The sequence below is a fragment of the Petaurus breviceps genome, unplaced genomic scaffold (genome assembly GCF_028583685.1).
Source record: "Petaurus breviceps papuanus isolate PSGF00001 unplaced genomic scaffold, PetGlider_PUasm1.0 224, whole genome shotgun sequence".
NCBI classification, from domain to species: domain Eukaryota; kingdom Metazoa; phylum Chordata; class Mammalia; order Diprotodontia; family Petauridae; genus Petaurus; species Petaurus breviceps.
Genome location: NW_027185887.1, coordinates 245,906 through 268,634, shown reverse-complemented (window position 1 = coordinate 268,634; position 22,729 = coordinate 245,906). Strand labels below are relative to the sequence as shown.

At 36.4% G+C, this 22,729-nt stretch overlaps 1 protein-coding gene across 3 annotated transcripts in view; it reads right to left on the bottom strand.

Annotated features, from left to right (window-relative positions):
* The window catches only part of CNDP1 (carnosine dipeptidase 1), an 83,942-nt gene that overhangs the window by 20,647 nt on the left and 40,566 nt on the right, over positions 1 to 22,729 (bottom strand). For all 3 annotated transcript variants that reach the window (XM_069094961.1, XM_069094959.1, XM_069094960.1), the window contains 5 exons: positions 20,493 to 20,621; positions 18,192 to 18,341; positions 13,082 to 13,244; positions 6,431 to 6,519; positions 955 to 1,155 (listed from right to left, as the gene is read on the bottom strand). In XM_069094961.1, coding sequence (XP_068951062.1) covers positions 955 to 1,155; positions 6,431 to 6,519; positions 13,082 to 13,244; positions 18,192 to 18,341; positions 20,493 to 20,546 — 657 coding nt within the window. In that variant the 5' untranslated portion in view covers positions 20,547 to 20,621. The remainder of the gene's footprint in view (positions 1 to 954; positions 1,156 to 6,430; positions 6,520 to 13,081; positions 13,245 to 18,191; positions 18,342 to 20,492; positions 20,622 to 22,729) is intronic.

The following is a 22,729-nucleotide window of genomic DNA, read 5'->3' as shown; positions in this document are numbered from 1 at the left end:
AGATTTTGTTAACTACCCGCACTTGTACAAAAATATTTATAGCAGCTCTTTTTGTGGTGGCAAAGAATTGGAAATCAAGGGGACGCCCATCAATTGGGGAATGGCTGAACAAGTTGTGGTATATGGATGTAATGGAATGCCACTGTGCTATAAGAAATGAGGAGCAGACAGACTTCATAATAACCTGGAGAGACTTATATAAACTGATGCTGAGTGAGAAGAGCAGAACCAGGAGAACATTGTACATAATTACAGACACATCCTATCTGTGATGACTAACTTTGATAGACTGGGCTCCCATCAGCAATACAAGGTTATGTCACCTCCAAAAGACTCATGATGGAAAGGGATATCCACATCCAGAGAAAGAACTACAGAGTTTGAATGCAGATTGAACCAAACTACTTTCTCTCCCTCTCTCTCTCTCTCTCTCTCTCTCTCTGTCTCTGTCTCTCTCTGTCTCTGTCTCTCTCTCTGTCTCTGTCTCTGTCTCTCTGTCTCTGTCTCTGTCTCTGTCTCTGTCTCTTTCTTGTGTTTTGTTCCTTCTTTCTCATAGTTCACTCCATTGGTTATACCTCTTCTTTACAACTTGACTAATGTTTAATGCAAAGTTTTTGTGAACCTATATCGGATTGCATGCCACTATGGGGAGGGAGGGGGGTGGGAGAAGAGAGGAAGAGGGAGGAAATTTGAAACTCAAGAGATTGTGGAATTGAACATTGTAAACTAAAAGCAAATAAATAATTTTTTAAAAAAAGATTTCATTAACTATTTGTATACAACCCTGTAACAGTAATTCTGAACCATTCTGGTCATTCAATCAGTTCTTTCTTATGTGGTTAGTGCTATTATAACCACACTTGCTGTACAGTAAGTACAGTATCAGTTTGGTTTCCTTTCACCTTCTCCCAACCTGATATTTCTCACTCAGCTTTCTGACAGTTTTCTCAGTACCTCCACAGTGAAGTAGATGTTTCCTCGGGTTCCATAGGTGAGGGCAGGCTTCTTCTTGCTAATCCACAAGTTGTCTGAGATGACAATGTAGTCAACACTGGAGAAGAAACGGTCTTTTTCCTTTCTGACAAGCTCATTTAATGAAACTGAACCTGCTTCTTCCATTCCTTCAATGATGAACTTAATATTCACTGGGATATCCTGAATTTAAAAAGCAAAACATTTTAATAACGAATTACATACCTACTTACCTTTCAAAAGTCAGGAATTATTTGCTTATATCTCAGGTTTCTATATTAATTTTTTTTAATGGCCCAGATCTGATTTATATTGGTGTAGGAATTCATGGTAAGAAAATTCCCTCTATTAATGCAGACAGGCAACTGTTGTGAAATTTTTAACTTTAGAGAATTGCACAGGACTCCGAAAGTTAGGGGACTTGCCCAGGATCCTATAGCCAGTGTGTGCTAGACTGGGATCTGAATTTAAGTCTTCTAATTTTTTTTTCTGCTTTTTGGAGGGCAATTGGGGTTAAGTGACTTGCCCAAGGTTACACAGCTAGTTTTTGTGTTAAGTGTCTGAGGCTGGATTTGAACCCAGGTCCTCCTGACTCCAGGGCTGGTGCTCTATTCACTGCACCTCCTAGCCACCCCTGAATTTAAGTCTTCTTAACTCAGAGGATGGCTCTCTCTGCTCTGTGGCCATGCTGCCTCTCACTAAATGAAGAGACTGGCCTAGGGATTAGTCCAGTAATTTCACAATTATAAGAAGGTCCTGGTGAAGATTTTCCTCTACCAAAGTAAGTTGGCACCTTCTCTTCACCCACTCATCTTAGAGAACTGCTCAGAAGACTGACCCTTTAGGTAATTTGTCAAGTACCTATTAGAAGTAGGGCTGGAAATCCAGATCTCCATGGTTCTGAGACAGTCTCTCTATCAATTGGGGAAACTAAAATTAAATGTGCCTATATGTTCTCAATATCTTGTACTCACAAATGTAATTCATCTTATATAACAAGTTTCCTTGAATATAAGGACATTTGAAATTAAATTTTGTTGTATGTCATATAGTATAGTGTATCATAATAGCTTAATGATCTAATATTGGTGATAAAGGATCATATTCATTCACTTATTTCTCACTTCAGCCCTTCTATATCTATGTACAGACCACTATATGTGCTAGAAACAAGGGAAGTTACAAATTGTAAGCTAAGGCAGGATCTCAAGGAGGTAGTTCATCATCTCTTTGGGAAAGAAGGCACAAGCCAAGATGACTATAATACAGTATATAACATTTGATGATATGTTTATTAGGAAGTGGCAAAACTTAGTGGTGTAAGAGATCCAATCACTTGTCAGGTCTGTTATAGTGGGGATTCCTTTTGTGTGTGTATTGGACTGATACCTGAGGTCCCTTCCAACTGTCCAATTCTATGATAATGCCTGGGAGTATAATGGAAGAGGTAGCATTTGGAGTTGGGCTTCAAAGGAAAGACAGGAATGAACAAGGTATGAGGGGAATCTAGGCACAGGGAGTAGGGTTAGCAGTGTGTGTGGGGAGCACATGATGGAGAATCTCTCTGTTTTCTCTTAGGATAGTGGGGAAACAATAATAAAGAATTCCCTAGTCAGAAACAATTCCACCATGTCCTCTCAGAATACTGACATTTTATTTTCCCTTCTAAAAGGAAAGGTTCAATCCTAGATCAGTTCATCTTTAAGACAATATCCCCTTTCTTTCCTGACTCAATCATGGGCTTTGTAGTTTTCATTTTTCTCTCTACCTCTTTAGTAGCAACAAAAATCCCACTATACTCAGAATCATAAACTAACACATCTTCTTTCAGAAGATTTTTTAATAGTTGAGCCTCAGGATAATTTCTATTTCAAGTATCTGTTACTTTTCAACTATCAGTCTTCTTTTTAATTTTCTCAAAGGGACTTTGATCTTGTGGAGAAAATGGAATTTGACTTCTCTAGTTAATGTTTGAGCATGGAAGAGTGGCTTTAAAATTTTTACAACATGTTTTTCCCCCCTTTTCGCCTTTGATCTGTTGGTATCTTTGTAACTTATAACTTCAGATCTTTGTGAGCCTCATGAGGAGATGATAAGGTCCAAACCCTTTCCCAGAGCAGAAAGCATTGGGCTAATGTAAATGTAGAGAAAGAAATAGAAGTAAGGCCAAGTGTAAGCTTAGCATAGCAGAATCACACTAATTGGTACTAATGATGAGAAGAAACTCTTAGATTAGTGAATCTTTAAAAAGGAAAAATGAGAGCTGTATCAGAAAATAAGTTAACTTTATTTATTTAGTTAGATAAGGGTAGTGTAGGTATAATGACTTATGAAACTATATCCCATTGTTATTTCTATATGTTTTAGCAAATCTTTTGAGAGTACTGAAATCTTAATGATATGAGAGCTCACTATAGCGACACTTGGTTAATAAGTAATTGCTGGGAAGTCATTGGCACCCACCAAGCTTTTTTTGGCAACCAGGGTTTGTGAGATGTGAGAATTCACAGGGATTTTTACATGAAAGCATTTTTAACGTACACACAAAAGGATATTTAGACTGCTAAAAGTCTCAGGTGCTTTCTTAATTTTTCCTTTATGATTTATGATGTGGGCTGGCATAGAGAAAATCCATATATTTTTAAATGTTCATAGTGCCTTTTAGGTTTTATATAAAACAATAATCCTGTCATTTGAAAAGGACAGAACACTAGTCCTTCTGGAAAAGACCAGACCTGCAGGTGTAAGTGTTCATGGATGCTTGCCAAGTTTACTGTGAGATGAATAAGGGTCCTGTGGTCTGACCATGGAAAACTGAATTACATGGTATTTTTCAGGCTCATCTTAGGGATGCTGGACCACAGTGGACCTGTGAGGTCTGAGCCCAGAGTGCAGGAGAATATAGGCAGAGGATGGCCCCTCTCCTGCTAAGATGACCCTGAGTGCTCTAATCAGCATTGGAAGAGTCCTGGCAATAAGGACTCCACTGGAACCCTTGACAAGAGCTGGCAGTACCCATGATCTTCGGTGTTATCCTGGGTTGCAGACCCAACTTAGTTTGGGTTTCTCTTCAATAGCAATGGAAGTCATCGTAAAATGAGGGATTTGATCTAGATGGATAATTCCTTGCAGTTCTGACATTCTATGATTTTGTTATTTGCTACTTCGTCCCAACAGAGTTAAGTCTATAAATAAACAAGATAGGCAGAGATAGGAAGAGAAAAGGGATGGAGTACAATGGACATTTTAAAATATTATGTTTTATAAATGCACAGATTTTTAATACCAGAGAATTCCAGTCTGCATACATTAAAACAGCAACAACAACAACCACCCACATCCGCAACTGTTAATTCATTAGAACTTCTAGGGAGGAACTCCATCTAATAATGCAACCCAGAACCTTTTCTACAACTTACAGTTTTGGTAAGTTAACCAAGGCATAATAGTAAAAAATGTTATTAAAAACAACTAACATTTATTAATTGTCTACTATATGCCAAGTACTGTACTAAATGCTTTACAATTATTATCTTAGCTGATCCTCACAACTCTAGGAGATAGGTGTTATTATTATTATTCTCATTTTACAGATGAGGAAACAGAGGCAGACATTCAATTACATGCCCAGGGTCACACAAGTTAGTAATTGTCTGAGAATAGATTTGAACTCATATCTTCCTGACTCAGGGCCAAGACTTTATCCACTGCATCATCTAGTTGACTAATGTCACAGAGCTTATAAGTATTAGAGGCAGAAATTAAACGCAGAGCTTGCCTGATGTCAAGCTTGTCTTGGTTCCAATTCACATCTCCATTAGTGTATGTGAATTGGTGTGGAGAGAAAGTTAAGTACTGGGCTAGGAAAGAAGAATAATTAAGCTGAAGCAGCAGATACCTGTAAGCACTGACTGTTCTTGATTCAGTTTACTCTTAAACAAATGGCATAATGTTTAAAGATTTTAAATGACTATTTCTGCTGGTTACAACCACTACAAACAGCATTACTAATAGAATAAAATAATACACAAAGAATATAAGAATGTCAACTATAACTTTTGTGTCTCATTATTTGTGTATCCCCTTATGAGAGACAGCATGGTACAGTGGAAGGGTGCTGAGTTTGGAGTCAGAGGACTTGGGTTCAAATCCTGGTTCTTGTCAAGCCCCCTGACCTCTCTAGACTTGTTTCTTTACCAGTGAATGAGAGGTTGGATTACAAAGCATCTAAAGTCCCTTCCAGTCCTAAATCTATGATGTTCTGATTCTACAGACTGTAAATGATTGAGGACAAAGTCTTGTCTAATCTAAATTGTGTCTATCCTTCAGCACTTAGCAGAATGTTTGAATTTCTTAGACTGAATTACCAATCAATGTGAGATTAAAAAACTGTATCTATAATCTATGGACATGTAGTCAGTCTGAGAAGAACTGTCTTTATTCTGGGAGGCATTGGTAGATACCAATGTGGCAGTATTATACTTTTTTTTTTATTTTATGATTCAATTACGCTGAAATGTCTTCCTGTAAATTTCTACTTCAATACCTTATTGTAGTGTGGAGGTACTGATCGTGGGGTCTTTAAGGCTATAGTACCACAAAAGGTTCTCTCTCATGTGTCCTACCAAGGTGGAAAGGTGGATACTACCCAGTGCCCCATCACAGTTCTATGATCCAAGGACCAGTCTAGTGAAGTTAGAGAGATTCGTCATCAAGTTATATGCAGGGTGATTAGTTTTTCAGTCATAGTATCTCTCAAAGATTGTCTGCTAAGTTATCATGTGGTTACAAGTCAAGGGTACACCTATACCAATGAAATTTCAGGTCCTTTAATTGCTGAATACCACCTAGCCCTGGGCAGCTAGTTAGCACAGTGAATAGAGTACGAGGCCTGGAGTCAAGAAGACTCGTCTTCTTGAGTTTGAATCTGGCCTCAGATACTTACTAGTTGTGTAAACCTGGGCAGGTCACTTAACCCTGTTGGTCTCAGTTCTTCACCTATAAAATGAGCTAGAGAAGGAAATAGCAAACCACTTCAGTATCTCTGCCAAGAAAACCTTAAATGGGGTCACGAAGAGGTATACATGACTGAAAAAAAGACTGAAACCACCTACCCTATCCCCAGTAAACTAGGGACTACCAAATAATGCTCCCTAATGACATGAAATGAAAATATGCCTGTGGAGGCATATTTTCACATATTTATTCACATATATTTCCATACACACACACATATATATTACATATCTCTATATCTGAGGATTAATAAAATGATAATACCTAAGAAGTATTACACCTAAGTGTGCCTTTAAAAAAATTCTTCTTCAATTTAATTTTATCTATTCAGAGATACTTTTCAGTTATCTATTGGGACTGAATGTGTTCCATGAGGTTAATGGCCATTTTCTACTCATAGTTATGCTTTTAAATTCAATACCATAGACCATTGGTTACATACTTGGTTTAGGGCTTTGAAGGCACCCACTGCATTAATCCAAGCTAAAACAGGTCCTTTATTATCTGTTGCTCCTCGTCCATAGAGTTTTCCTTTAAGTGAGAAAAAGGAAAAAAAAAGAATCGGAACAGTTTTTTACACTTCTTCCAAATTTAAGAAGCTCAAAACAAATTAAACATGATGAACAATTATGTTAACAGTACATTTTCATTTTGGCCTTGCAAAAATCTTGTTCTGAATTTGCAAAATATATTTCATAAGCATAAATTTCATATTCACCTGATGGCTGACCAATATAAGACAATATATCACAATAAATATATCACAGGGGCTTAGTAACAGGCTGATCTGTTGACCACTGCTTATTGAAAGAGATTCACATATTTGCCACTGAATATCATGTAATCTGTAATTTTGAAAACTTGCAACTAGATGAAGAATGAATGAAAAATATCCCAGTCCCTCTCAATGGTTCTTTACAATTTGTTTTTTTCTTCCATTTTCATAAAATATGAATTATTGGTTTGGTATTTTTAAACAGGAAAGCATTTTCACCATTAATTGAGAAGTTCTCTTACTTATTGGTGACTTAATTCACCCAGCAGTTCAAGAGCTCATGGTCTCTTTAATAAGTGAAAGAAAAACAGTAGTAGTAAATTAAATGATCTGATGAGGGGAAAGGATAGAATGGAAGTAAAATGTCATATCCATTTATTTTATTTGCTAAAATATCTAATAAAGGAAAAAGTAATCAATAAAATTTATTTTACATAAGTGAAGGCATAAATAACAAAGACTAGATTCCTTTGGGGCAGATGGGGTGGAACCATATCATCTTTTGCAAATTCTCAGAAAAAGTAAAATATTTCTCTTTCTTTAATGAATTCTACAATTCAAGAGGCAACATGGCACAGAGGATGGAGACTTGGGCATGAATTCAGAAAGACCTGGGTTCTGCTTCTGATGCATACTGGCTGAGTGACCCTAAGCAAGTCAAAAGTACTCAATGCTTTGTGGTTGTTGTTCAGTCATGTCTAACTCTTTGAGACTCCATTTAGGGTTTTCTTGGCAAAGATACTGTGGTTTGCCGTTTCCTTCTCTAGCTCATTTTACAGATGAGAAAACAGGCAGACATGGTTAAGTGACTTGCCTAGGGTCACTAAGCTATTAAGTGTCTGAGGCTGAATTTGAACTCAGGTTTTCCTGACTCTAGACCCAGCTCACTCTATTCACTGTGCCACCTAGCTGCCCCTCAGGGCTCTAGGCAACTGTAAGACTATAATTTGTTGAGAAGGTGCTGACCTGAATTGGTAGAGAGAGTTCTGTAAGCCCAGAGTTCCCTAGAACAATGAAATCACAGGTACACTTCCTATTGCTATATAAACTTAATATGAAACATCAATACAACCAATTAATCCTGCTTTGCAACAATTTGCATGTAAATAAACGAATTTCAATGCATACAATGTCATTATTTTTCAGTCATTCCTTTTTTATTTTCCACCAAGATTCATTCATTTTTGTCCATTTTTTCCTGATTCCTTTTGTGGTTATAGTAAATTGTCTATTTTTCTGGATCTGATATTTTTCATTATTTCTAAACGGTCTTTGCACATTTCTTTATATTCCTTATACTTTTTTTATCTGAATTTTATTATAACATTCTTTTACATGAATGTAACATAATTTATCTAACTTCCATCCTTCCTTCCTTCCTTCCTTCCTTCCTTCCTTCCTTCCTTCCTTCCCTCCCTTTTTTTTTTTTTTGGCAATTTACAGATAACACTACTATAAAAAATCTTTAAGATAACAGCTTTTTTTTCTTTGTGATAACACTCTTAGGATATATAGTCTGAACACTAGGATTAATGAGTCAAAGGGCATATTTATTTTTGTTATTTTTACTATGTACTGCTAGAGTATTTTCTGAAAAGATTCTACTAGTTTCAAGTTCTTTCAACAATTAATGAGTGTACCAGTTTTTAACAACCCCACTAGCATTGAGTTTTAATTATTTTTGCCAATTTGAGGTGTTATCTCAAAGTTTTAGAATTTGGATTCCTTTTAATTATTAAAGTTGAGCACTTTCAACTGATTATTAACAATTTATGTTTCCTCTTTTAAAAATTGCCTTTGTATAGCCTTTGACCATTTGTGTATTTTGTACTGGATCTGTGAAAATTTTAATAGTTCCTTATATATTTTAGATGTAATGTTTTAACATGTCATGATAGCCATAAGTATTTTTCCAATCTGTTACTTTTATTTTTCTTTGTAAAGTTTCTGTTGTACACAAAATTTTTGTTTTAGTGTAATCAAACACATTTGTTTTGTCCTAATAAGCCCTCTGACAATAGAAATATCATTTCCCCTTCACAATTTTGATAAATGCCCCCTCCTTCTATCTTTTTAATAGTTTCTCTTTGTATGCTTAAATCTATTATCCAGCTAGAATTCAGTGTGTTATATGGTATGAGATATGGGTCCAAATCCATTTTCACCAAATTACTAAGCATTTTTTCCTAGTCCATTTATTAATAATGAGTCATTTCCCCAGTTTTTTTTCTAATATAGATTTATCAAACTTTAGTATTTTATGTATATTTGGTTATATATCTGGTGTCTATAAGCTGTACTACTGATCTTTTTTTATTTGCTTCTGGATAGTTTTGAGAATTGCTTTATATGTTTTAAAGTCTGGGAATATATAACTTTACCATTATTACCTTTTTTTCCTAACCTTGCCTTTGATTTTATTGTCTATTTGTTTTTCTATATACATTTCATTATATTTTCATCCATTTCTATAAATAAGCACTTTGCTCTTTTGATTGCTATGACATTAAACTTGTAAGTGTATTTGGGGATTGTGGTCATTTTTACTTATTAATCTGACCCATTCTAAACACTGACTTCCAATTATTTAGGTATTCCTTTATTTCCAATATTGTAGCTTCATTGTTGTCAGCTAACAGGTCAGGTATTTCTGGGTAGGCTGATTACCAAATATGTTTGAGTTTATTGTTACTGTAAATTTCAGTTTCTCATTTATGATGTTTTCTTTACTTTTAGTGCTGGCAAATAAAAATTCAAATGATTTTCTTGGGTTGATCTTGAATTCTGTGCCACTTCTGAGTTTGTGTATTATTATCATTAATTTTTTGATTGAGACAACTGGATTTTCCACATAGACCAATGTTATCTGTAAATAATGATATTAGAGTAATTCCTTTCCAATATTTTCTTTTTTTTCAGAGGCGGGGAAGGCAAGGCAATTGGGGTTAAGTGACTTGCTCAACGTCACACAGCTAATAAGTGTGTCAAGTATCTGAGGCTGGATTTGAACTCAGGTCCTCCTGACTCCAACACTGATGCTCTAATCACTGTTACACCTAGCTGCCCCTTCTTTTTGTCTTATTGAAATGACTAGGGGCGGCCAGGTAGCACAGCAAGTAAGAGCACTGGCTCCAGTGTTGGTATAACCTGGAGATCGAATCCCAGGCTCAGACACTTAGCACCCACCCAGAAACACCTGGCTGTGTAACCTTGAGCAAGTTACTTAACCCCAATTGCTTAGGGGCAGCCAGGTGGCTCAGCGAGTAAGAGCACTGGCTCCAGTGTCAGAATAACCTGGATCAAATCTGGGCTCAGATACTCAGCACCACATCCAGAAATAACTGGCTGTGTAACCTTGAGCAAGTTACTTAACCCCAATTGCTTTAAAAAAAAAAAAAAAAGAAATGACTAGAATTTCTAAAAACATGCCAAATAAAAGCAATGATAATAGGCATCCTTGTTTTGTACCTTTTTTGGTGGGAATGCTTCTGTTTTTTCATTGTATGTTATGCCAACTCTTGGCTTATAGTAGATACTTTTATTATGCTGAGGAAAAACTCCTCCATTTCTACATGTTTTAGTATTTTTGTTATCAAATGTTATTAATATAATATGCTATTAATATAACTGTAAAAGATATTTAAGTGGCTTTGTTTATATGTTGCATTATGTGATAGTTTTTCTGATGATGAGCCAGACTTACATGCCTTATATAAACTCTGTTTTGTCATGATGTATTATTTTTAAAATGTATTGCTATATTGATGTTAATATTTTATTTGACATTTCTGTACCTATATTCATTAGAGAAACTGGGCTATGATTTTTATTTTCTATTGTTATCTTTACCAGATTTTAAAATCAACATCATATTTCCTTCATAAAAGATATTGGGTAGTATCCCAACATTCTCTGCCTTTGTATATTATGTAATCTATGCAATATAAGGATTATTTGTTCTTGGAAAAATTGAAAGAATTGACCCATGAATCATCTCAGTCATGTATTGTTGTTTGTGGTGTAATTCTTTGATGTCATCTTATTTCTTTCTCTGTCCTTGTTTGATTTGGATGATTAATTTTCTATTGTGTTGATTTTGGCAATTTGTATTTTTGTAGATAACAATCTATTGCTTTTAAATTGTCTATTTTTTAGGCTTTAGCTATGTGCTATATTCCATGATATAATACTAGTCTTTTGGCTGATTTTTAAAAAATAGTCATGTTTAGAGTATGTGATTTTAAAGTACAGTCTTATTTTTAAATTTTTTCCCCGACAATGTACATTTATTTACTCTGCCTTATACCTCCCTCTAACTGAAAAGACAAGGAAAACAAAACCCTTGCAACAAATATGCATAGTCAAACACAACATATTGTGACATGACCATGGTAAAAAATGTTTCTTTCTGCATCTTGAGTTCTTCTGTTTTCTGTCAAGAAGTAAGTAGCATCCATCATCGTTGACCCTCTGGACACAATCTTATTGTTTTAAAAATATTTTTGTATATTTTTATGTATCTTCAACATTTGTCCCATTTTTTAAAAAGTGTGATATTGTTTTAATTTGTATTTTAAGAGTATAATTTCTCTTTTCTTTTTCAATTCTTAGAGAAGTTTTTCTTTGTCTTTGTAATTTTGTAGGATAACAATTATATGACCTAGGGAATTTTAGTTAGGATTTTTTTAAGCTGAGATCCTCTGTATTGTCTGTACTGTCATTGTTGCTCCATCTTCTCCACTATGGAAAATTTTCTCTAATTAGGATTTGAAATGCAGTAGCTAATTTTAAATTTTGGTATCTGTGAAACCAATTGACTGACTTCTTTTACTTCTTACTTTTTCTTTTGAAGCTGTTACTTTGCTCCTGTTTTTTTAGTTAGTTGCTTTTTCATCTCTATTATATTGTAGGTTTGGTTTTTTTTTTTGTTATTTATTGATTAGAGTAAGGCAGAAAGTCCAAATTCTCTTCAGGCTTTGGACAAGCATAGAAAATAAGGAGGTCAGGAGATGTCCCTCTTATCAAGTCTGATATTTTGGAAAGAGAGCCAGAGAGAATAGTATAGTAATGTTCTAGTAAGGTACTAGATGTCTTCCAGAGTCCTGGATCAATCTGGTTCTGGAACCCCACCAAGAAAAGGAACTAGAGACATTGGAGCCTCTCTTCAACTCAGGCTGAGTGTTGGGATTAAGAAATTAGAATGATGTCCTGGCTTCTGGCAGCAGTGGTAGTGGAGTGTGTGTGTGTGTGTGTATGTGTGTGTGTGTGTGTGTGTGTGTGTGTGTGTATGTGTTGCTTTCTGGAGCCTGCATGTGAGCAGCAACCATTCTGAGTGCATGCTTGACTGACCCTGGTCAGAACATGTTGCTGTAGAAGCAGGGTGGGAGGAAAGGTCTCAGCAATTCATGGCTCACATCTCAAATAGTTGGAGAGATGATAGGTTATAAATGGTTCTATTTGTCATGCCAAAGGAGGCAGCACAACACTAACTGGAGATGTAAGTTTCTATACAGGCTCAAGAACTCCAGGACAGTAGGATATTGTGGCTCCATAAGCAGCAGTAGTAATAATAATATCTCTCCTCCAGAGGTGGTATGATGTAGTAGAAAGAGAATTGGAATATTTAGTAGGATTGCTGTTTTGGAGTGGTGGGTAGGGGGAAAATGGGGAGAAAATTTGTAGCTCAAAATCTTGTGGAAATGAATGATGAAAACTAAAAAATAAAGTTAAATAAAATTAAAAAAAGAGAATTGGAACTGCAATCAGGAGTGATCTGGATTTCAATTAAATCTCTGACACAAGAGCTGTGTGACCTTGGACAATTCACTCAACTTTTCTCAGTCTATTTCATCTTTAAAATGGGAATAGTTATATATAAATCTTACACAATTGTTGTCAGCATCAACTGAGATAATGTATGTAAAGTGATTTGCAAAATTTAAACTGCTATATAAAAGGCTGCTACTCTGCTACTATCCTAGAATTTTTGCAAATTTGTTTTTGCTTTCTTTTTCTCTCTTTTTTTTTTTGATGGAATATGAAGATGGTTGGGCAATATTTCTAATTCCTTGGGATGATTTAAGCACAGCCAGCTCCGGTTCTATCATCTAACATGAAGTCTCATCAAATATTTCTCGGTTATTTCCAAGTACATGATTTTGGGATAGTGACCAATCCACTGGAAAGGAGCCAGTAAGATAATGAGAGATTTTCATGATAATGTCAACAAAACTGAACAACACTTTAAATTAAATAAACAATTAATTAGCTTTTGAAGTATAATTATGCCAAAGAAACAAAAATGAACAAAGTACTAACCATCAACTTCTACCAGGGTGAAGGGGTCTGTATGCCACCCATCTTCCCTTTTGGCAGGCTGCACATCCAAGTGACCATAAAAACACACTGTGGGTTTCTTTGGGTCATTACCAAGTTCAGCTAGAAGAATTGGAGGTATTGGAAGGTTCTGCCCATCAGGTAGCTGCAGAAATACAAGGGAACACATTAAAGCAAGTTTTGTCATTTAATTTGCCTTCTCAATGGGTAGGGGAAGAAGAGAACTTGAAAACAATTTTTTTTTCTAAATATTAAGATAAATAAATAAATGAAGAATAATTATAAAAAGAAGGGAGAAATAGTATTAGTCTTCCAGAGTAGCTAGAAATGTAAGATTAGGAGTCTCAAGTAATTTAAATCATTCTGTAGGCAATAATTATTTCTTCGTATCTTGGTTTTTCTATTTATTTTCTTTCATTTTAATATTAAGACCAGCTTTCTCTATCCTACCCAGGCTAGAACTATACCTGATAAGAATAAGAGTTTTGTCCTATTCTATTTCTGACCTCGGCCAGTTCATCCTTCTTTAGTAAATCCAGGGTTTCCCCCCTTTTCCTATCTCCTCTCTTCCTGGTCTTGAAGATTCACCACAGTAATGCTGAACTTAAGACACTGGTTGAAATAGCTCATCGAAGCTCAAAATTCCAAAGCTCAAGAGCATTTGCCACCCTATGGTAGCTGAAATTACAGGAATATACCATTATGCCGGCCTAGTTTTTCTGTCTCTAAAATGTATATTATATGAACGATCCTCTTCACATTGCCTTCTATTTTTTCTTTTGTTTGGATCTGTTTAATAGTATATTGATTTCTCATAAAGTCACTAGCTTCCATTTGCTCCAATCTAATTCTGAAGGAATGATTCTCTTCAGTGAGCTTTTGAGATTCTTTTTCCATCTGGCAAATTTGGCTTTTTAAGGCATTCTTCTCCTCATTGCCTTTTTGAGCCTTTTTTGCCAATTGAGTTAGTCTGTTTCTTAAGGTATTATTTTCTTCAGTTAGGTTGTTGACTCTCATTTTATAATTTTCTTGCATCATTCTCATTTCTCTTCCCAAATTTTCAAATTTTCCTCCACTTCTCTCATTTGGTTTTGAAAATCCTTCTTAAGCTCCTCTATGGCCTGCAACCCATTCATATTTTTCTTGGAAGCTTTTGGTGCAGGAGTTCTGACTTTGTTGTCTTCCTCCTGTTCCATGCCCCGATCCTTTTTGTCTCCAAAAAAGAAATCCAGAGTCAGACTGCTGTGCTTGCCTTGCTTCCCTCATTTGCTCATGTTGCCACTAATTTACTTGACTTTTGAGCTTTTTGCCACAGTAGAACTCTGCTACCAGAGGGTGGAGCTTTGTCCCAAATTGCTGGGGTTTTCTCAGCTGCTGGAGCTATTGGTTAGGTGCCTTCTCTGAAGCCTCCACATGCTCTGGAAAACTGGTCACACACCCCAGGACCTCTACCCTAGACAGTGATCCAGATCCAAGCAGGTTAAAGCAAGAGCGATTACCCCTCAGACTGGTCACTTGATCCCCCTACAATCTGCAGACCAGGAGCTCTGAAGCAGCCACATGGTGGTGGCTGCACAGCTGCAGCACCTCAGCTGCTTCTCCCTCCAGGGGGGTAAAGGCCTGACCGCACTCCTGAACTCCTGGTTCACAAAGTCCACACTGCTCTGACCTCTCTCACTTTGTCCTTAGCATGTATGGGTTGATAATTCTGGAAACTGCCACAACTGCTGGTGATCTGAAGTCCCTCCAGCCAGTGGATGGTTGTGGCTGCCCTGAGGCTAAAACCTACGGTTCATGTGAGGCTGGGCTCAGCTCCCAACAAACCGTGCTGGCCGCTTCCTGCCAGCCTTCCAGGCTGACTTCGGAGGGGGGGAGGGATAGCTTCTCTATATCATTTTGTGGGTTCTGTAGCTCCAAAGTTTGTTCAGAGTCACCTTTTACATGAGTTGGAGGAAGTGGAAGCAGGAGCCCTGTGGGAGTCCTGTTTCTACCCAGCCATCTTGACTCCACCCCTCCAGCATACTTTTTTTTCTTGGATTTTTTTTGGTTGTGTTTTCTTTTGCAATATGGCTAATGTGGAAATATGTTTTGCATGACTTCACATATTTAATCAACATCAAATTGCTTGCCTTCTCAAGGGAGGGAGGAAGAGCAAGAAGGAGGGAGAGAATTTGGAACTCAAAATTTTTAAAAGGATTGACAATTTTTTTCTACATATAATTGTGAAATATTTAAAGAAAAAATAAAAATATTTTAAAATTTTAAAATAAAAATAAAGTGTTTTCAACAACAGACAAGTAATACACTTGTTTATTCATTCCATTCAGTCTTTGAAAGTCAACTTTGAAGGTCAACTGCTTTGAGATCAATAAGAATAGCTAATAATAGCTAACATACATAGTGCTCACTAAATGCCAGGAACTGGTTAAGCACCTTACAGTTATTATTTCAATTGAATTTTACAACAACCTTGGGAGATAGATGATATTATTGTCCCACTGTACAGATGATGAAACTGAGGCAAACGAGGTCAAGTGACTTGGCCAGGGTCACACAACCCGTAAGTGTCAGAGACTGCATTTGAAACTCAGCTTCCTTATTCTAGGTCCAGTGCCACCTACTTTCCAATGATCAATTAATGTCCAGGACATGCTTGGTCAAACTGATTTCAAAACAAAGGTCTTGGAATTTAAGATTGCCAATTATAATTGAAATTTTTAGTTCCTCTAATGTCATGAAAGGTTAAAATAGTATGTAGAATTTAGGACAATTTACGTGCATTTTAAGAAGAATGACTAGATGAATAAGAGTTCTAAGATTTAGGGTAAGAATGAAACTGATATTATAGAGAATTACTATTTCTAAACTGACCTAAAGACCCTAATGATCTCCATTTTCTCTCATATATTCTGATAATCCTTACATGGCTGAGTAAGATAATAGATAATACATGTTAGACATATATTAGACTTGTTTCATTGATGACAAATAAGAATGGGGACAAAAGATTTTATCAATGACATATAAAACTATAAAGGGACATGGGCCAGTTATACAAAAAGACTAGGAGTCAAGATGGATGACCTGAGTGATACATTAGCCTCCTCAAGATATGAAAATACACAGAGGGAGTTCTTCAGAACATTATGTGACTCCTCCATGGAGAAATAAAGGAAAACCAAGAATAATAGTTACCTAGGATGAGAAAAAGTGTGGAGGGGCTTGGCTGCTCTGTTCTTGGTGTAACTCTTTAACAGATGATGTCCAATGAGAGAAAATGCTCTTAAGATGAAGCTTTGGGCCTTCTCTCCTCTGGCCCTATAAAGTGGATCTGAGTTGTTGGTCTCTGTATTTGTTCTTTTCTGTTTTAGGTAAAGGGATCAGAACCTCTGACCTTACTAGTTTCAAAAGGTCAGGAGTCTGAACCCATGGTGAGTTTTGCCACTAGTCCAGCATTAATGCCCCAAGGATAAAAGACTAGCCTTTGGAATTGACCTTCAGAGCTCAGCCTAGTGGTAAATGAAACAAGGAGTCAAATGACACCTGGATATGAACTTGGTGGGACCAAAGCTATGTAGAAACTGAGCTAAGAGTAAGCACATTCTTCCCAGAGAGTAAAGTGGTATAGGGGAGAGTGTGCCTCTGAGGAATTAGGGGCAAATGTTTGTAATTTTATTCTTCTTACATCTTTGAAGTATATATAAAAGCTTTAAAATTATAAAAGCTTTAAAAAGAAAAAAGGATAGAGGGATTGTGATATTCTTTAGTGGAAAGGCCATAATCCTCATGAAATCATCATTTTAGTGAAGTTTCACATTCAGGGTTAGGTAAAATTTAATTAAGTTAAAAAAAATTTTTTATTGGTAGGAGCAGTCTCTTTCCATTGGCTTTGTAGCTAGAAGAGTCTACATCTTTTTTTTTTAAGTATACTTGTTTTTAAGCATTCTTTTTTTATTTTGAGTTCCAAATTTTCTTCCTCCTTCCAGCCTCTCCTTTACCCTTTCTCAAAGCAAGCAATATGATACCCATTATATATGTAAAGTCATACAAAACATATTTCCATATTAGCTATGTTGCAAAAAAAAAATCAAGAAAAATAAAGTGGGAAAAAATATACTCCAATCAGTACTCAGAATTCATTTGTTTTCTCTTTGGAGGTGGATAGAATTTTTCATCATGAGTCCTTTGGAATTGTCATGGACCATTATATTGATCAGAGTAGCTAAGTCTTTCACAGTTGATCATCCTTACAATATTGTTGTTTACTATGTATAGTGGTTTTCTGGTTCTGCTCACTTCATTTTGCTTCATTTCATATAAGTCTTCCTAGATTTTTCTGACACCATCCCCTTTGTTATTTCTTATAGCATAATAGTATCCCATCAATAATTATATACCATGACTTGTTCAACCATTCCCCAATTGATGGGCATCCCTTAAATTTCCAGTTCTTTGCCACCATAAAATGAGCTGCTATAAATATTTTAGAACAAATATGTCCTTTTCCTTTTTCTTTGGTCTCTTTGGGATATAGATCTAGTAGTAGCATTGCTGTGTCAAAGGGTAAGTGCAGCTTTTTAGTCCTTTGAGAGTAGTTAAAAATTGTTCCCCAGAATGATTGGATTACTTCATAACTCCATGAACAGCAGTGCATTAGTGCTCCTGCTTTTCCACATCCCCTCTAGTATTTATCATTTTCTTTCTTTTTTTTTTTTTTGCCTTTTGGAGGACAATTGGGGTTCAGTAACTTGCCCAAGGTTACACGGCTTGTGGTTTTTTTTTTTATGTGTTAAGTGTCTGAGGCTGAACCAAACTTGGGTTCTCCTGAATCTGGGGCCAGTGCTTTACTCACTGCGCCACATAGCCGCCCCTGCTTTTTCTTTTGTGTTAGCTAATTGGATAGGTGTGAGGTGGTATTAGGATTTTAAATCCTTGCCTAGGATCAATAAACTGAAATAGGGCCAATACATTGAAGGAAAAAATTTATCTGGTCTCCTTTCATTACTAAAGAGACACATCACCACATCCATTAGAAATTAGATAAAGGGCAGCAAATTTCAATGGTTAACTGCAATATGATAAGGCACATTACCTGTTGATGTCCCATGTCTATTGAATCTACAGTGGCTCCTAAGTGTCGAAGCTTGTCTGCAGCTATATCCATCATTCTGAAGATTTCTTGTCTGAAGTAAGGCAGGGGTTGAACAGAATCACTCTCAATGGCCACCCATTCCTTAAGTGACTATGAGGAAAGTCAATGATCTAGTTAGTGTGGAGAAAGGGGAAGAATAAGGGGCAGCAATACCTACAGAAATCTGCTCCTTGAGTTTGCAAGAATATTTCAAGTCTGAACCTATCAAATTACCTTTTTTCCCTTTGTCTAAAAGCAAGCAAACTATAATCATATGATAAAAAGATGGAAGAGGAACTAACAAACTCTTAGTTATCCAAAGAGATAGACAGACTATTGGCCAAAAAAGTATTTAAAAGTTATTGCCATGAAATGTATAGTTTTTATTAAGAATTTCAGGAATACAGGGACTTTCTAATAAGTATCTGTCCTTTTTTTTGGTTAATGTAATTATTTCATGAGATCAAAAGATTAAGGGACCACCCTCACTTTCCTTTTTGTTAACATTATCGAGAATTAATCAGTTCTATATGACCTCTGAATTCATTTTAGATTGGCAAGGGAAGATTGAATCTTTGTTTCCTGTTTAGAATTTTTAAGGATTTTGGTGAGACCATCCAGCCTTCTCTCTTTTGGCTTTTCCTGGCAAAGGGTCACTCGGTGGCCTTGTCTTTTTTTCTTATCTTGATTGTATTTGGCTACTACTCACTCTTATGCTACCTTGGGGAATCATGGAATGTAGTATACCAGATTTATTTAAAATAATAAGAACCCTAAAGAGATTTTTAGACATTTTGTTTTTATTTATTTCGTTAGCATAGGAAACTTTATAGTGTGGAAACTCCACAGATTAGAGATAGTCTGTCCTTTAGAATTTTAGAGAGGTGCCAAGTGTACTAAGTGGTTAAGTGACTTATCCAATGGTCATATGGTCAACATCTGTTGAAGGCAGGACTTGAAACCTAGGTGTTCCTGTTTCCAAGGATAGTCCTGTACCACTAGGCCAGGTTATATATCCAATTATCTTGGATTGAAACTTTAGTGATTCTGAATTTCTGATTTGATATGCAATGGCTTATTAAACCTCTGGTCTTCTGCACTTTTTAACTGATATTTATGCTATGGCATTTTTTCCCTTAAATCTACACTTTTATTTAAATGCTTTTCTCAGGGGGAAAAAAAGATTGGTCTTGGACTCTAGGCCTTGATATTCTGCATCTTACATTCCATTCATGATCTTTCTAGATAAAATTGCTTGTGCTTTTGCTAACCCACTTCAAATAAAGAGTCCAATTACACACTGGTGGAACAAATTCTGTTTTATACATACACTTCCTTTGACCAGGAATTCAGAAGGCAGAATTTTATCCTGTATTTTTTGCAGCCTTTTTGATTTCTCTGTTTATTAACATCATTGCTGTTATCTGGCTGTTATAAGACTGTTATAAGACTTTCAGCAGCAGAGAAAGATGTATTTGGACTTCAAGACTCAACTTGGGACACTTTTCTGTTAATGCTATTCTATTCAATAAATCTCCATTAAAATTTCTTTTTTTTTTTTTGAGGGGGGAAGGCAGATTAATTGTGGTTAAGTGTCCAAGGTCACCACAGCTAGTAAGTGTCAAATGTCTGAGGCTGGATTTAAACTCAGTCCTCCTGACTCCAGGGCCAGTGCTCTATTCACTGCACCATCTAGCTGCCCCTAACATTTCTAACAAACAGGTCTTGCTACCAATTCAACTGTCTAATGTGAAAAGAAAAATTAAGGTAACTCTTGGGTCACTTCATTATACTTCAATACATATTTGTGACTTAAGAGAAAAATATGAGGTTGCTCTGCAGTCCAGTGTCAAGGACAAGAAGAGGAGACTGAAAATCAGGGAGATCTTAGTTCTAGTCCTCCCCCAGACAGTTATTAGCTGTGTGATGATAGGCAAGTTATTTAGGTGTCCCCAGATTTAGTTTCCTCATCTGGACGGGACTTCATCACAGGGTCCCAGATTTAGTGTTAGGAGGGAATTCAGAGATCATTTACACACCCTGTTGTTTTATAGATAAAGAAACTTGGACCCAGGGAGGAGGAATAAATTGCCTAAGATCACAATGATGGCAGAGTCATATTTTGAACCCAGGTTCTCTGATTCCAGATGAATTCTTTCCAGTGACACACTGCCTATCAGAGAAAAGGTGGTAAGGAATCACAATGTATTCCTTCCCCCGAAAGGGTAAATTCTTAAATTATACATAGGCATTTAATCCTACCTGAATAAATTCATTTTGATGAAGATCAATGTACTGGAAGATATTCTCTAGCATTCTGGAGGAGGGAGGGGAGGAAGAGGAAAACAACCCTCCCTCAAGAAGGAGAAGCACTGTGAAGATGGAGGAAGCCTGCAAATTCAAGGGAGGAAATGTCAGTCCAAAATAAAATCAAAATTTACTCTTAATCCCTCACGTAATTAAAGTTCTTTCTTTTCCTAGCTAAAGAAACAATTGGACTAAAATGAAAGACCACAGAACTAGAAATGTACTTTTATTCTTTCACAAGAAGGGAATTTCTTTCAGTCCAAGCAATTTGTGAAGACTATATATGCAGGAGCAGGGGGGACTGCAAGATATTTGAGTGATAAGAGTATTTACCCTGATGAGAAGATCATGGGATGATGATGATGGGGGGGGGATGTGATGAAGATAATATTATTTTGACAATAAATAACTAGCACCTACCATGTGCCTGGCACAGTGCTAAGCATTTGAAAAATACCGTTTCACTTAATCCTCACAACAGCCCTGTGCTATGATATCTATTTTACAGACAAAGAAACTGCTGCAAACAGAGATGAAGTGCCTTGCCCAAAGCCACAGGGTTAATAAGTGTCTGAGGCCATATCTGAATGCCAGTTTGTTTCCCTGCCTCCAGGCCTGGCCCTCTATCCACTGTACCGCCTAGCTGTCTTCAGGGGTCATCTAATTCAACGTCATCATTTTGCAGTTGAGGATACTGAGCCTTAGGGAGGTTAAATGATTTGCTCCAGGACACACAGAGTAAGTACCTAAAGTTAGGGTTTGGACCGTGATCCTCATACTGTAAAGGTGTTCTTTCCCTAATACCACAAAAGGATCTTTGCAGTATAGGAGAATTCATTCAATCAAGATTTATTAAACACCTTTCAGGTTCAAAGGGAGCACTGAAAAACAAGCTGTAGGCCTCATGAAGGTTTCATTCTGCTAGTTGTATTTTCTTCTTGCATTATTCCTCAAGCATAGCATTTAGCATGCTTAGGTATGAAATTATGAATGATATCATCAAACTTGTGATGAGTAGGTAAAGCAAAAGCGAAAAGACAATCTTATAGGGAGGCCCACTTTATCCCTTCTCTGTAGGTCTAATACACACATATACATACATACATACACACATATAATAAGTTGAGGTTATTAATTACATGTTTTACTAGGCCCAAAGGATTATAAAAATGTGCATACCCTTTGACCCAACAATACCACTAATAGGGCTATATCCCAAAGAGTTCATACAAATGGGAAAAGGACCCACATGCACAAAAATATTTACAGCAGCTCTTTTTGTGGTGGCCAAGAACTGGAAATATAGGGGATGCCCATCAATTGGAGAATGGCCGAACAAGTTGTAGGACATGAATGTAATGGAATACTCTTGTGCTATAAGAAATGATGGACACGTGGACTTCAGAAAAACTTGGAAAATCTTATATGAACTGATGCTGAGTGAAGTGAGCTGAACCAGTAGAACACTTGTAAACAATAACAGCCACATTGTGTGATGACTGATTTTGATAGATATAACCCTTCTCAGCAATGCAAGGTCCTAAAACAATTCCAAAGGACTCATGATAGAAAATATAATCTATATCCAGAGAAAGAACTATGGACTTGGAACACAGAGCAAAGAAGACTATTTTTTTTGTTTTGTTTTCTTTCTCATGGATTCTCCCAGTCATCATAATTCCATATGCAAGAGGACTAATGTGAAAATGTGTTTAATAGGAAGGCATGTGTAGAGCCTATGTCATATTGCATGCCATCTTGGAGAGGGAGGAGGAGAAATGGTAAAACTTATAGAAGTGAATATTGAAAATTAAAAGTAAATTAATAAATTGAAAAAAAAAGAAATATAAGAAAAAATACTTTTTTTAGAATCATAGGCTCATAGAAACTTGGAGTTGACAGGAAAGAAGGAAAGAAATTACACAATCCATTTGTGAGTCAGAAACAGAACCTAATTTTTTTTTTTGGAAGGGGGAAGGCAAGGCAATTGGGGTTAAGTGACTCGCTCAATGTCACACAAAGGAAATATGTCAAGTTTCTGAGGCTGGATTTGAACTCAGGTCCTTCTGACTCCAGGGTCATTACTCCATTCACTTCGCCACCTAGCTGCCTCTGAGAACCCAGTTTTCTTAAGCCTACTTCCTACATCTATCTATCTATCTATCTATCTATCTATCTATCTATCTATCTAT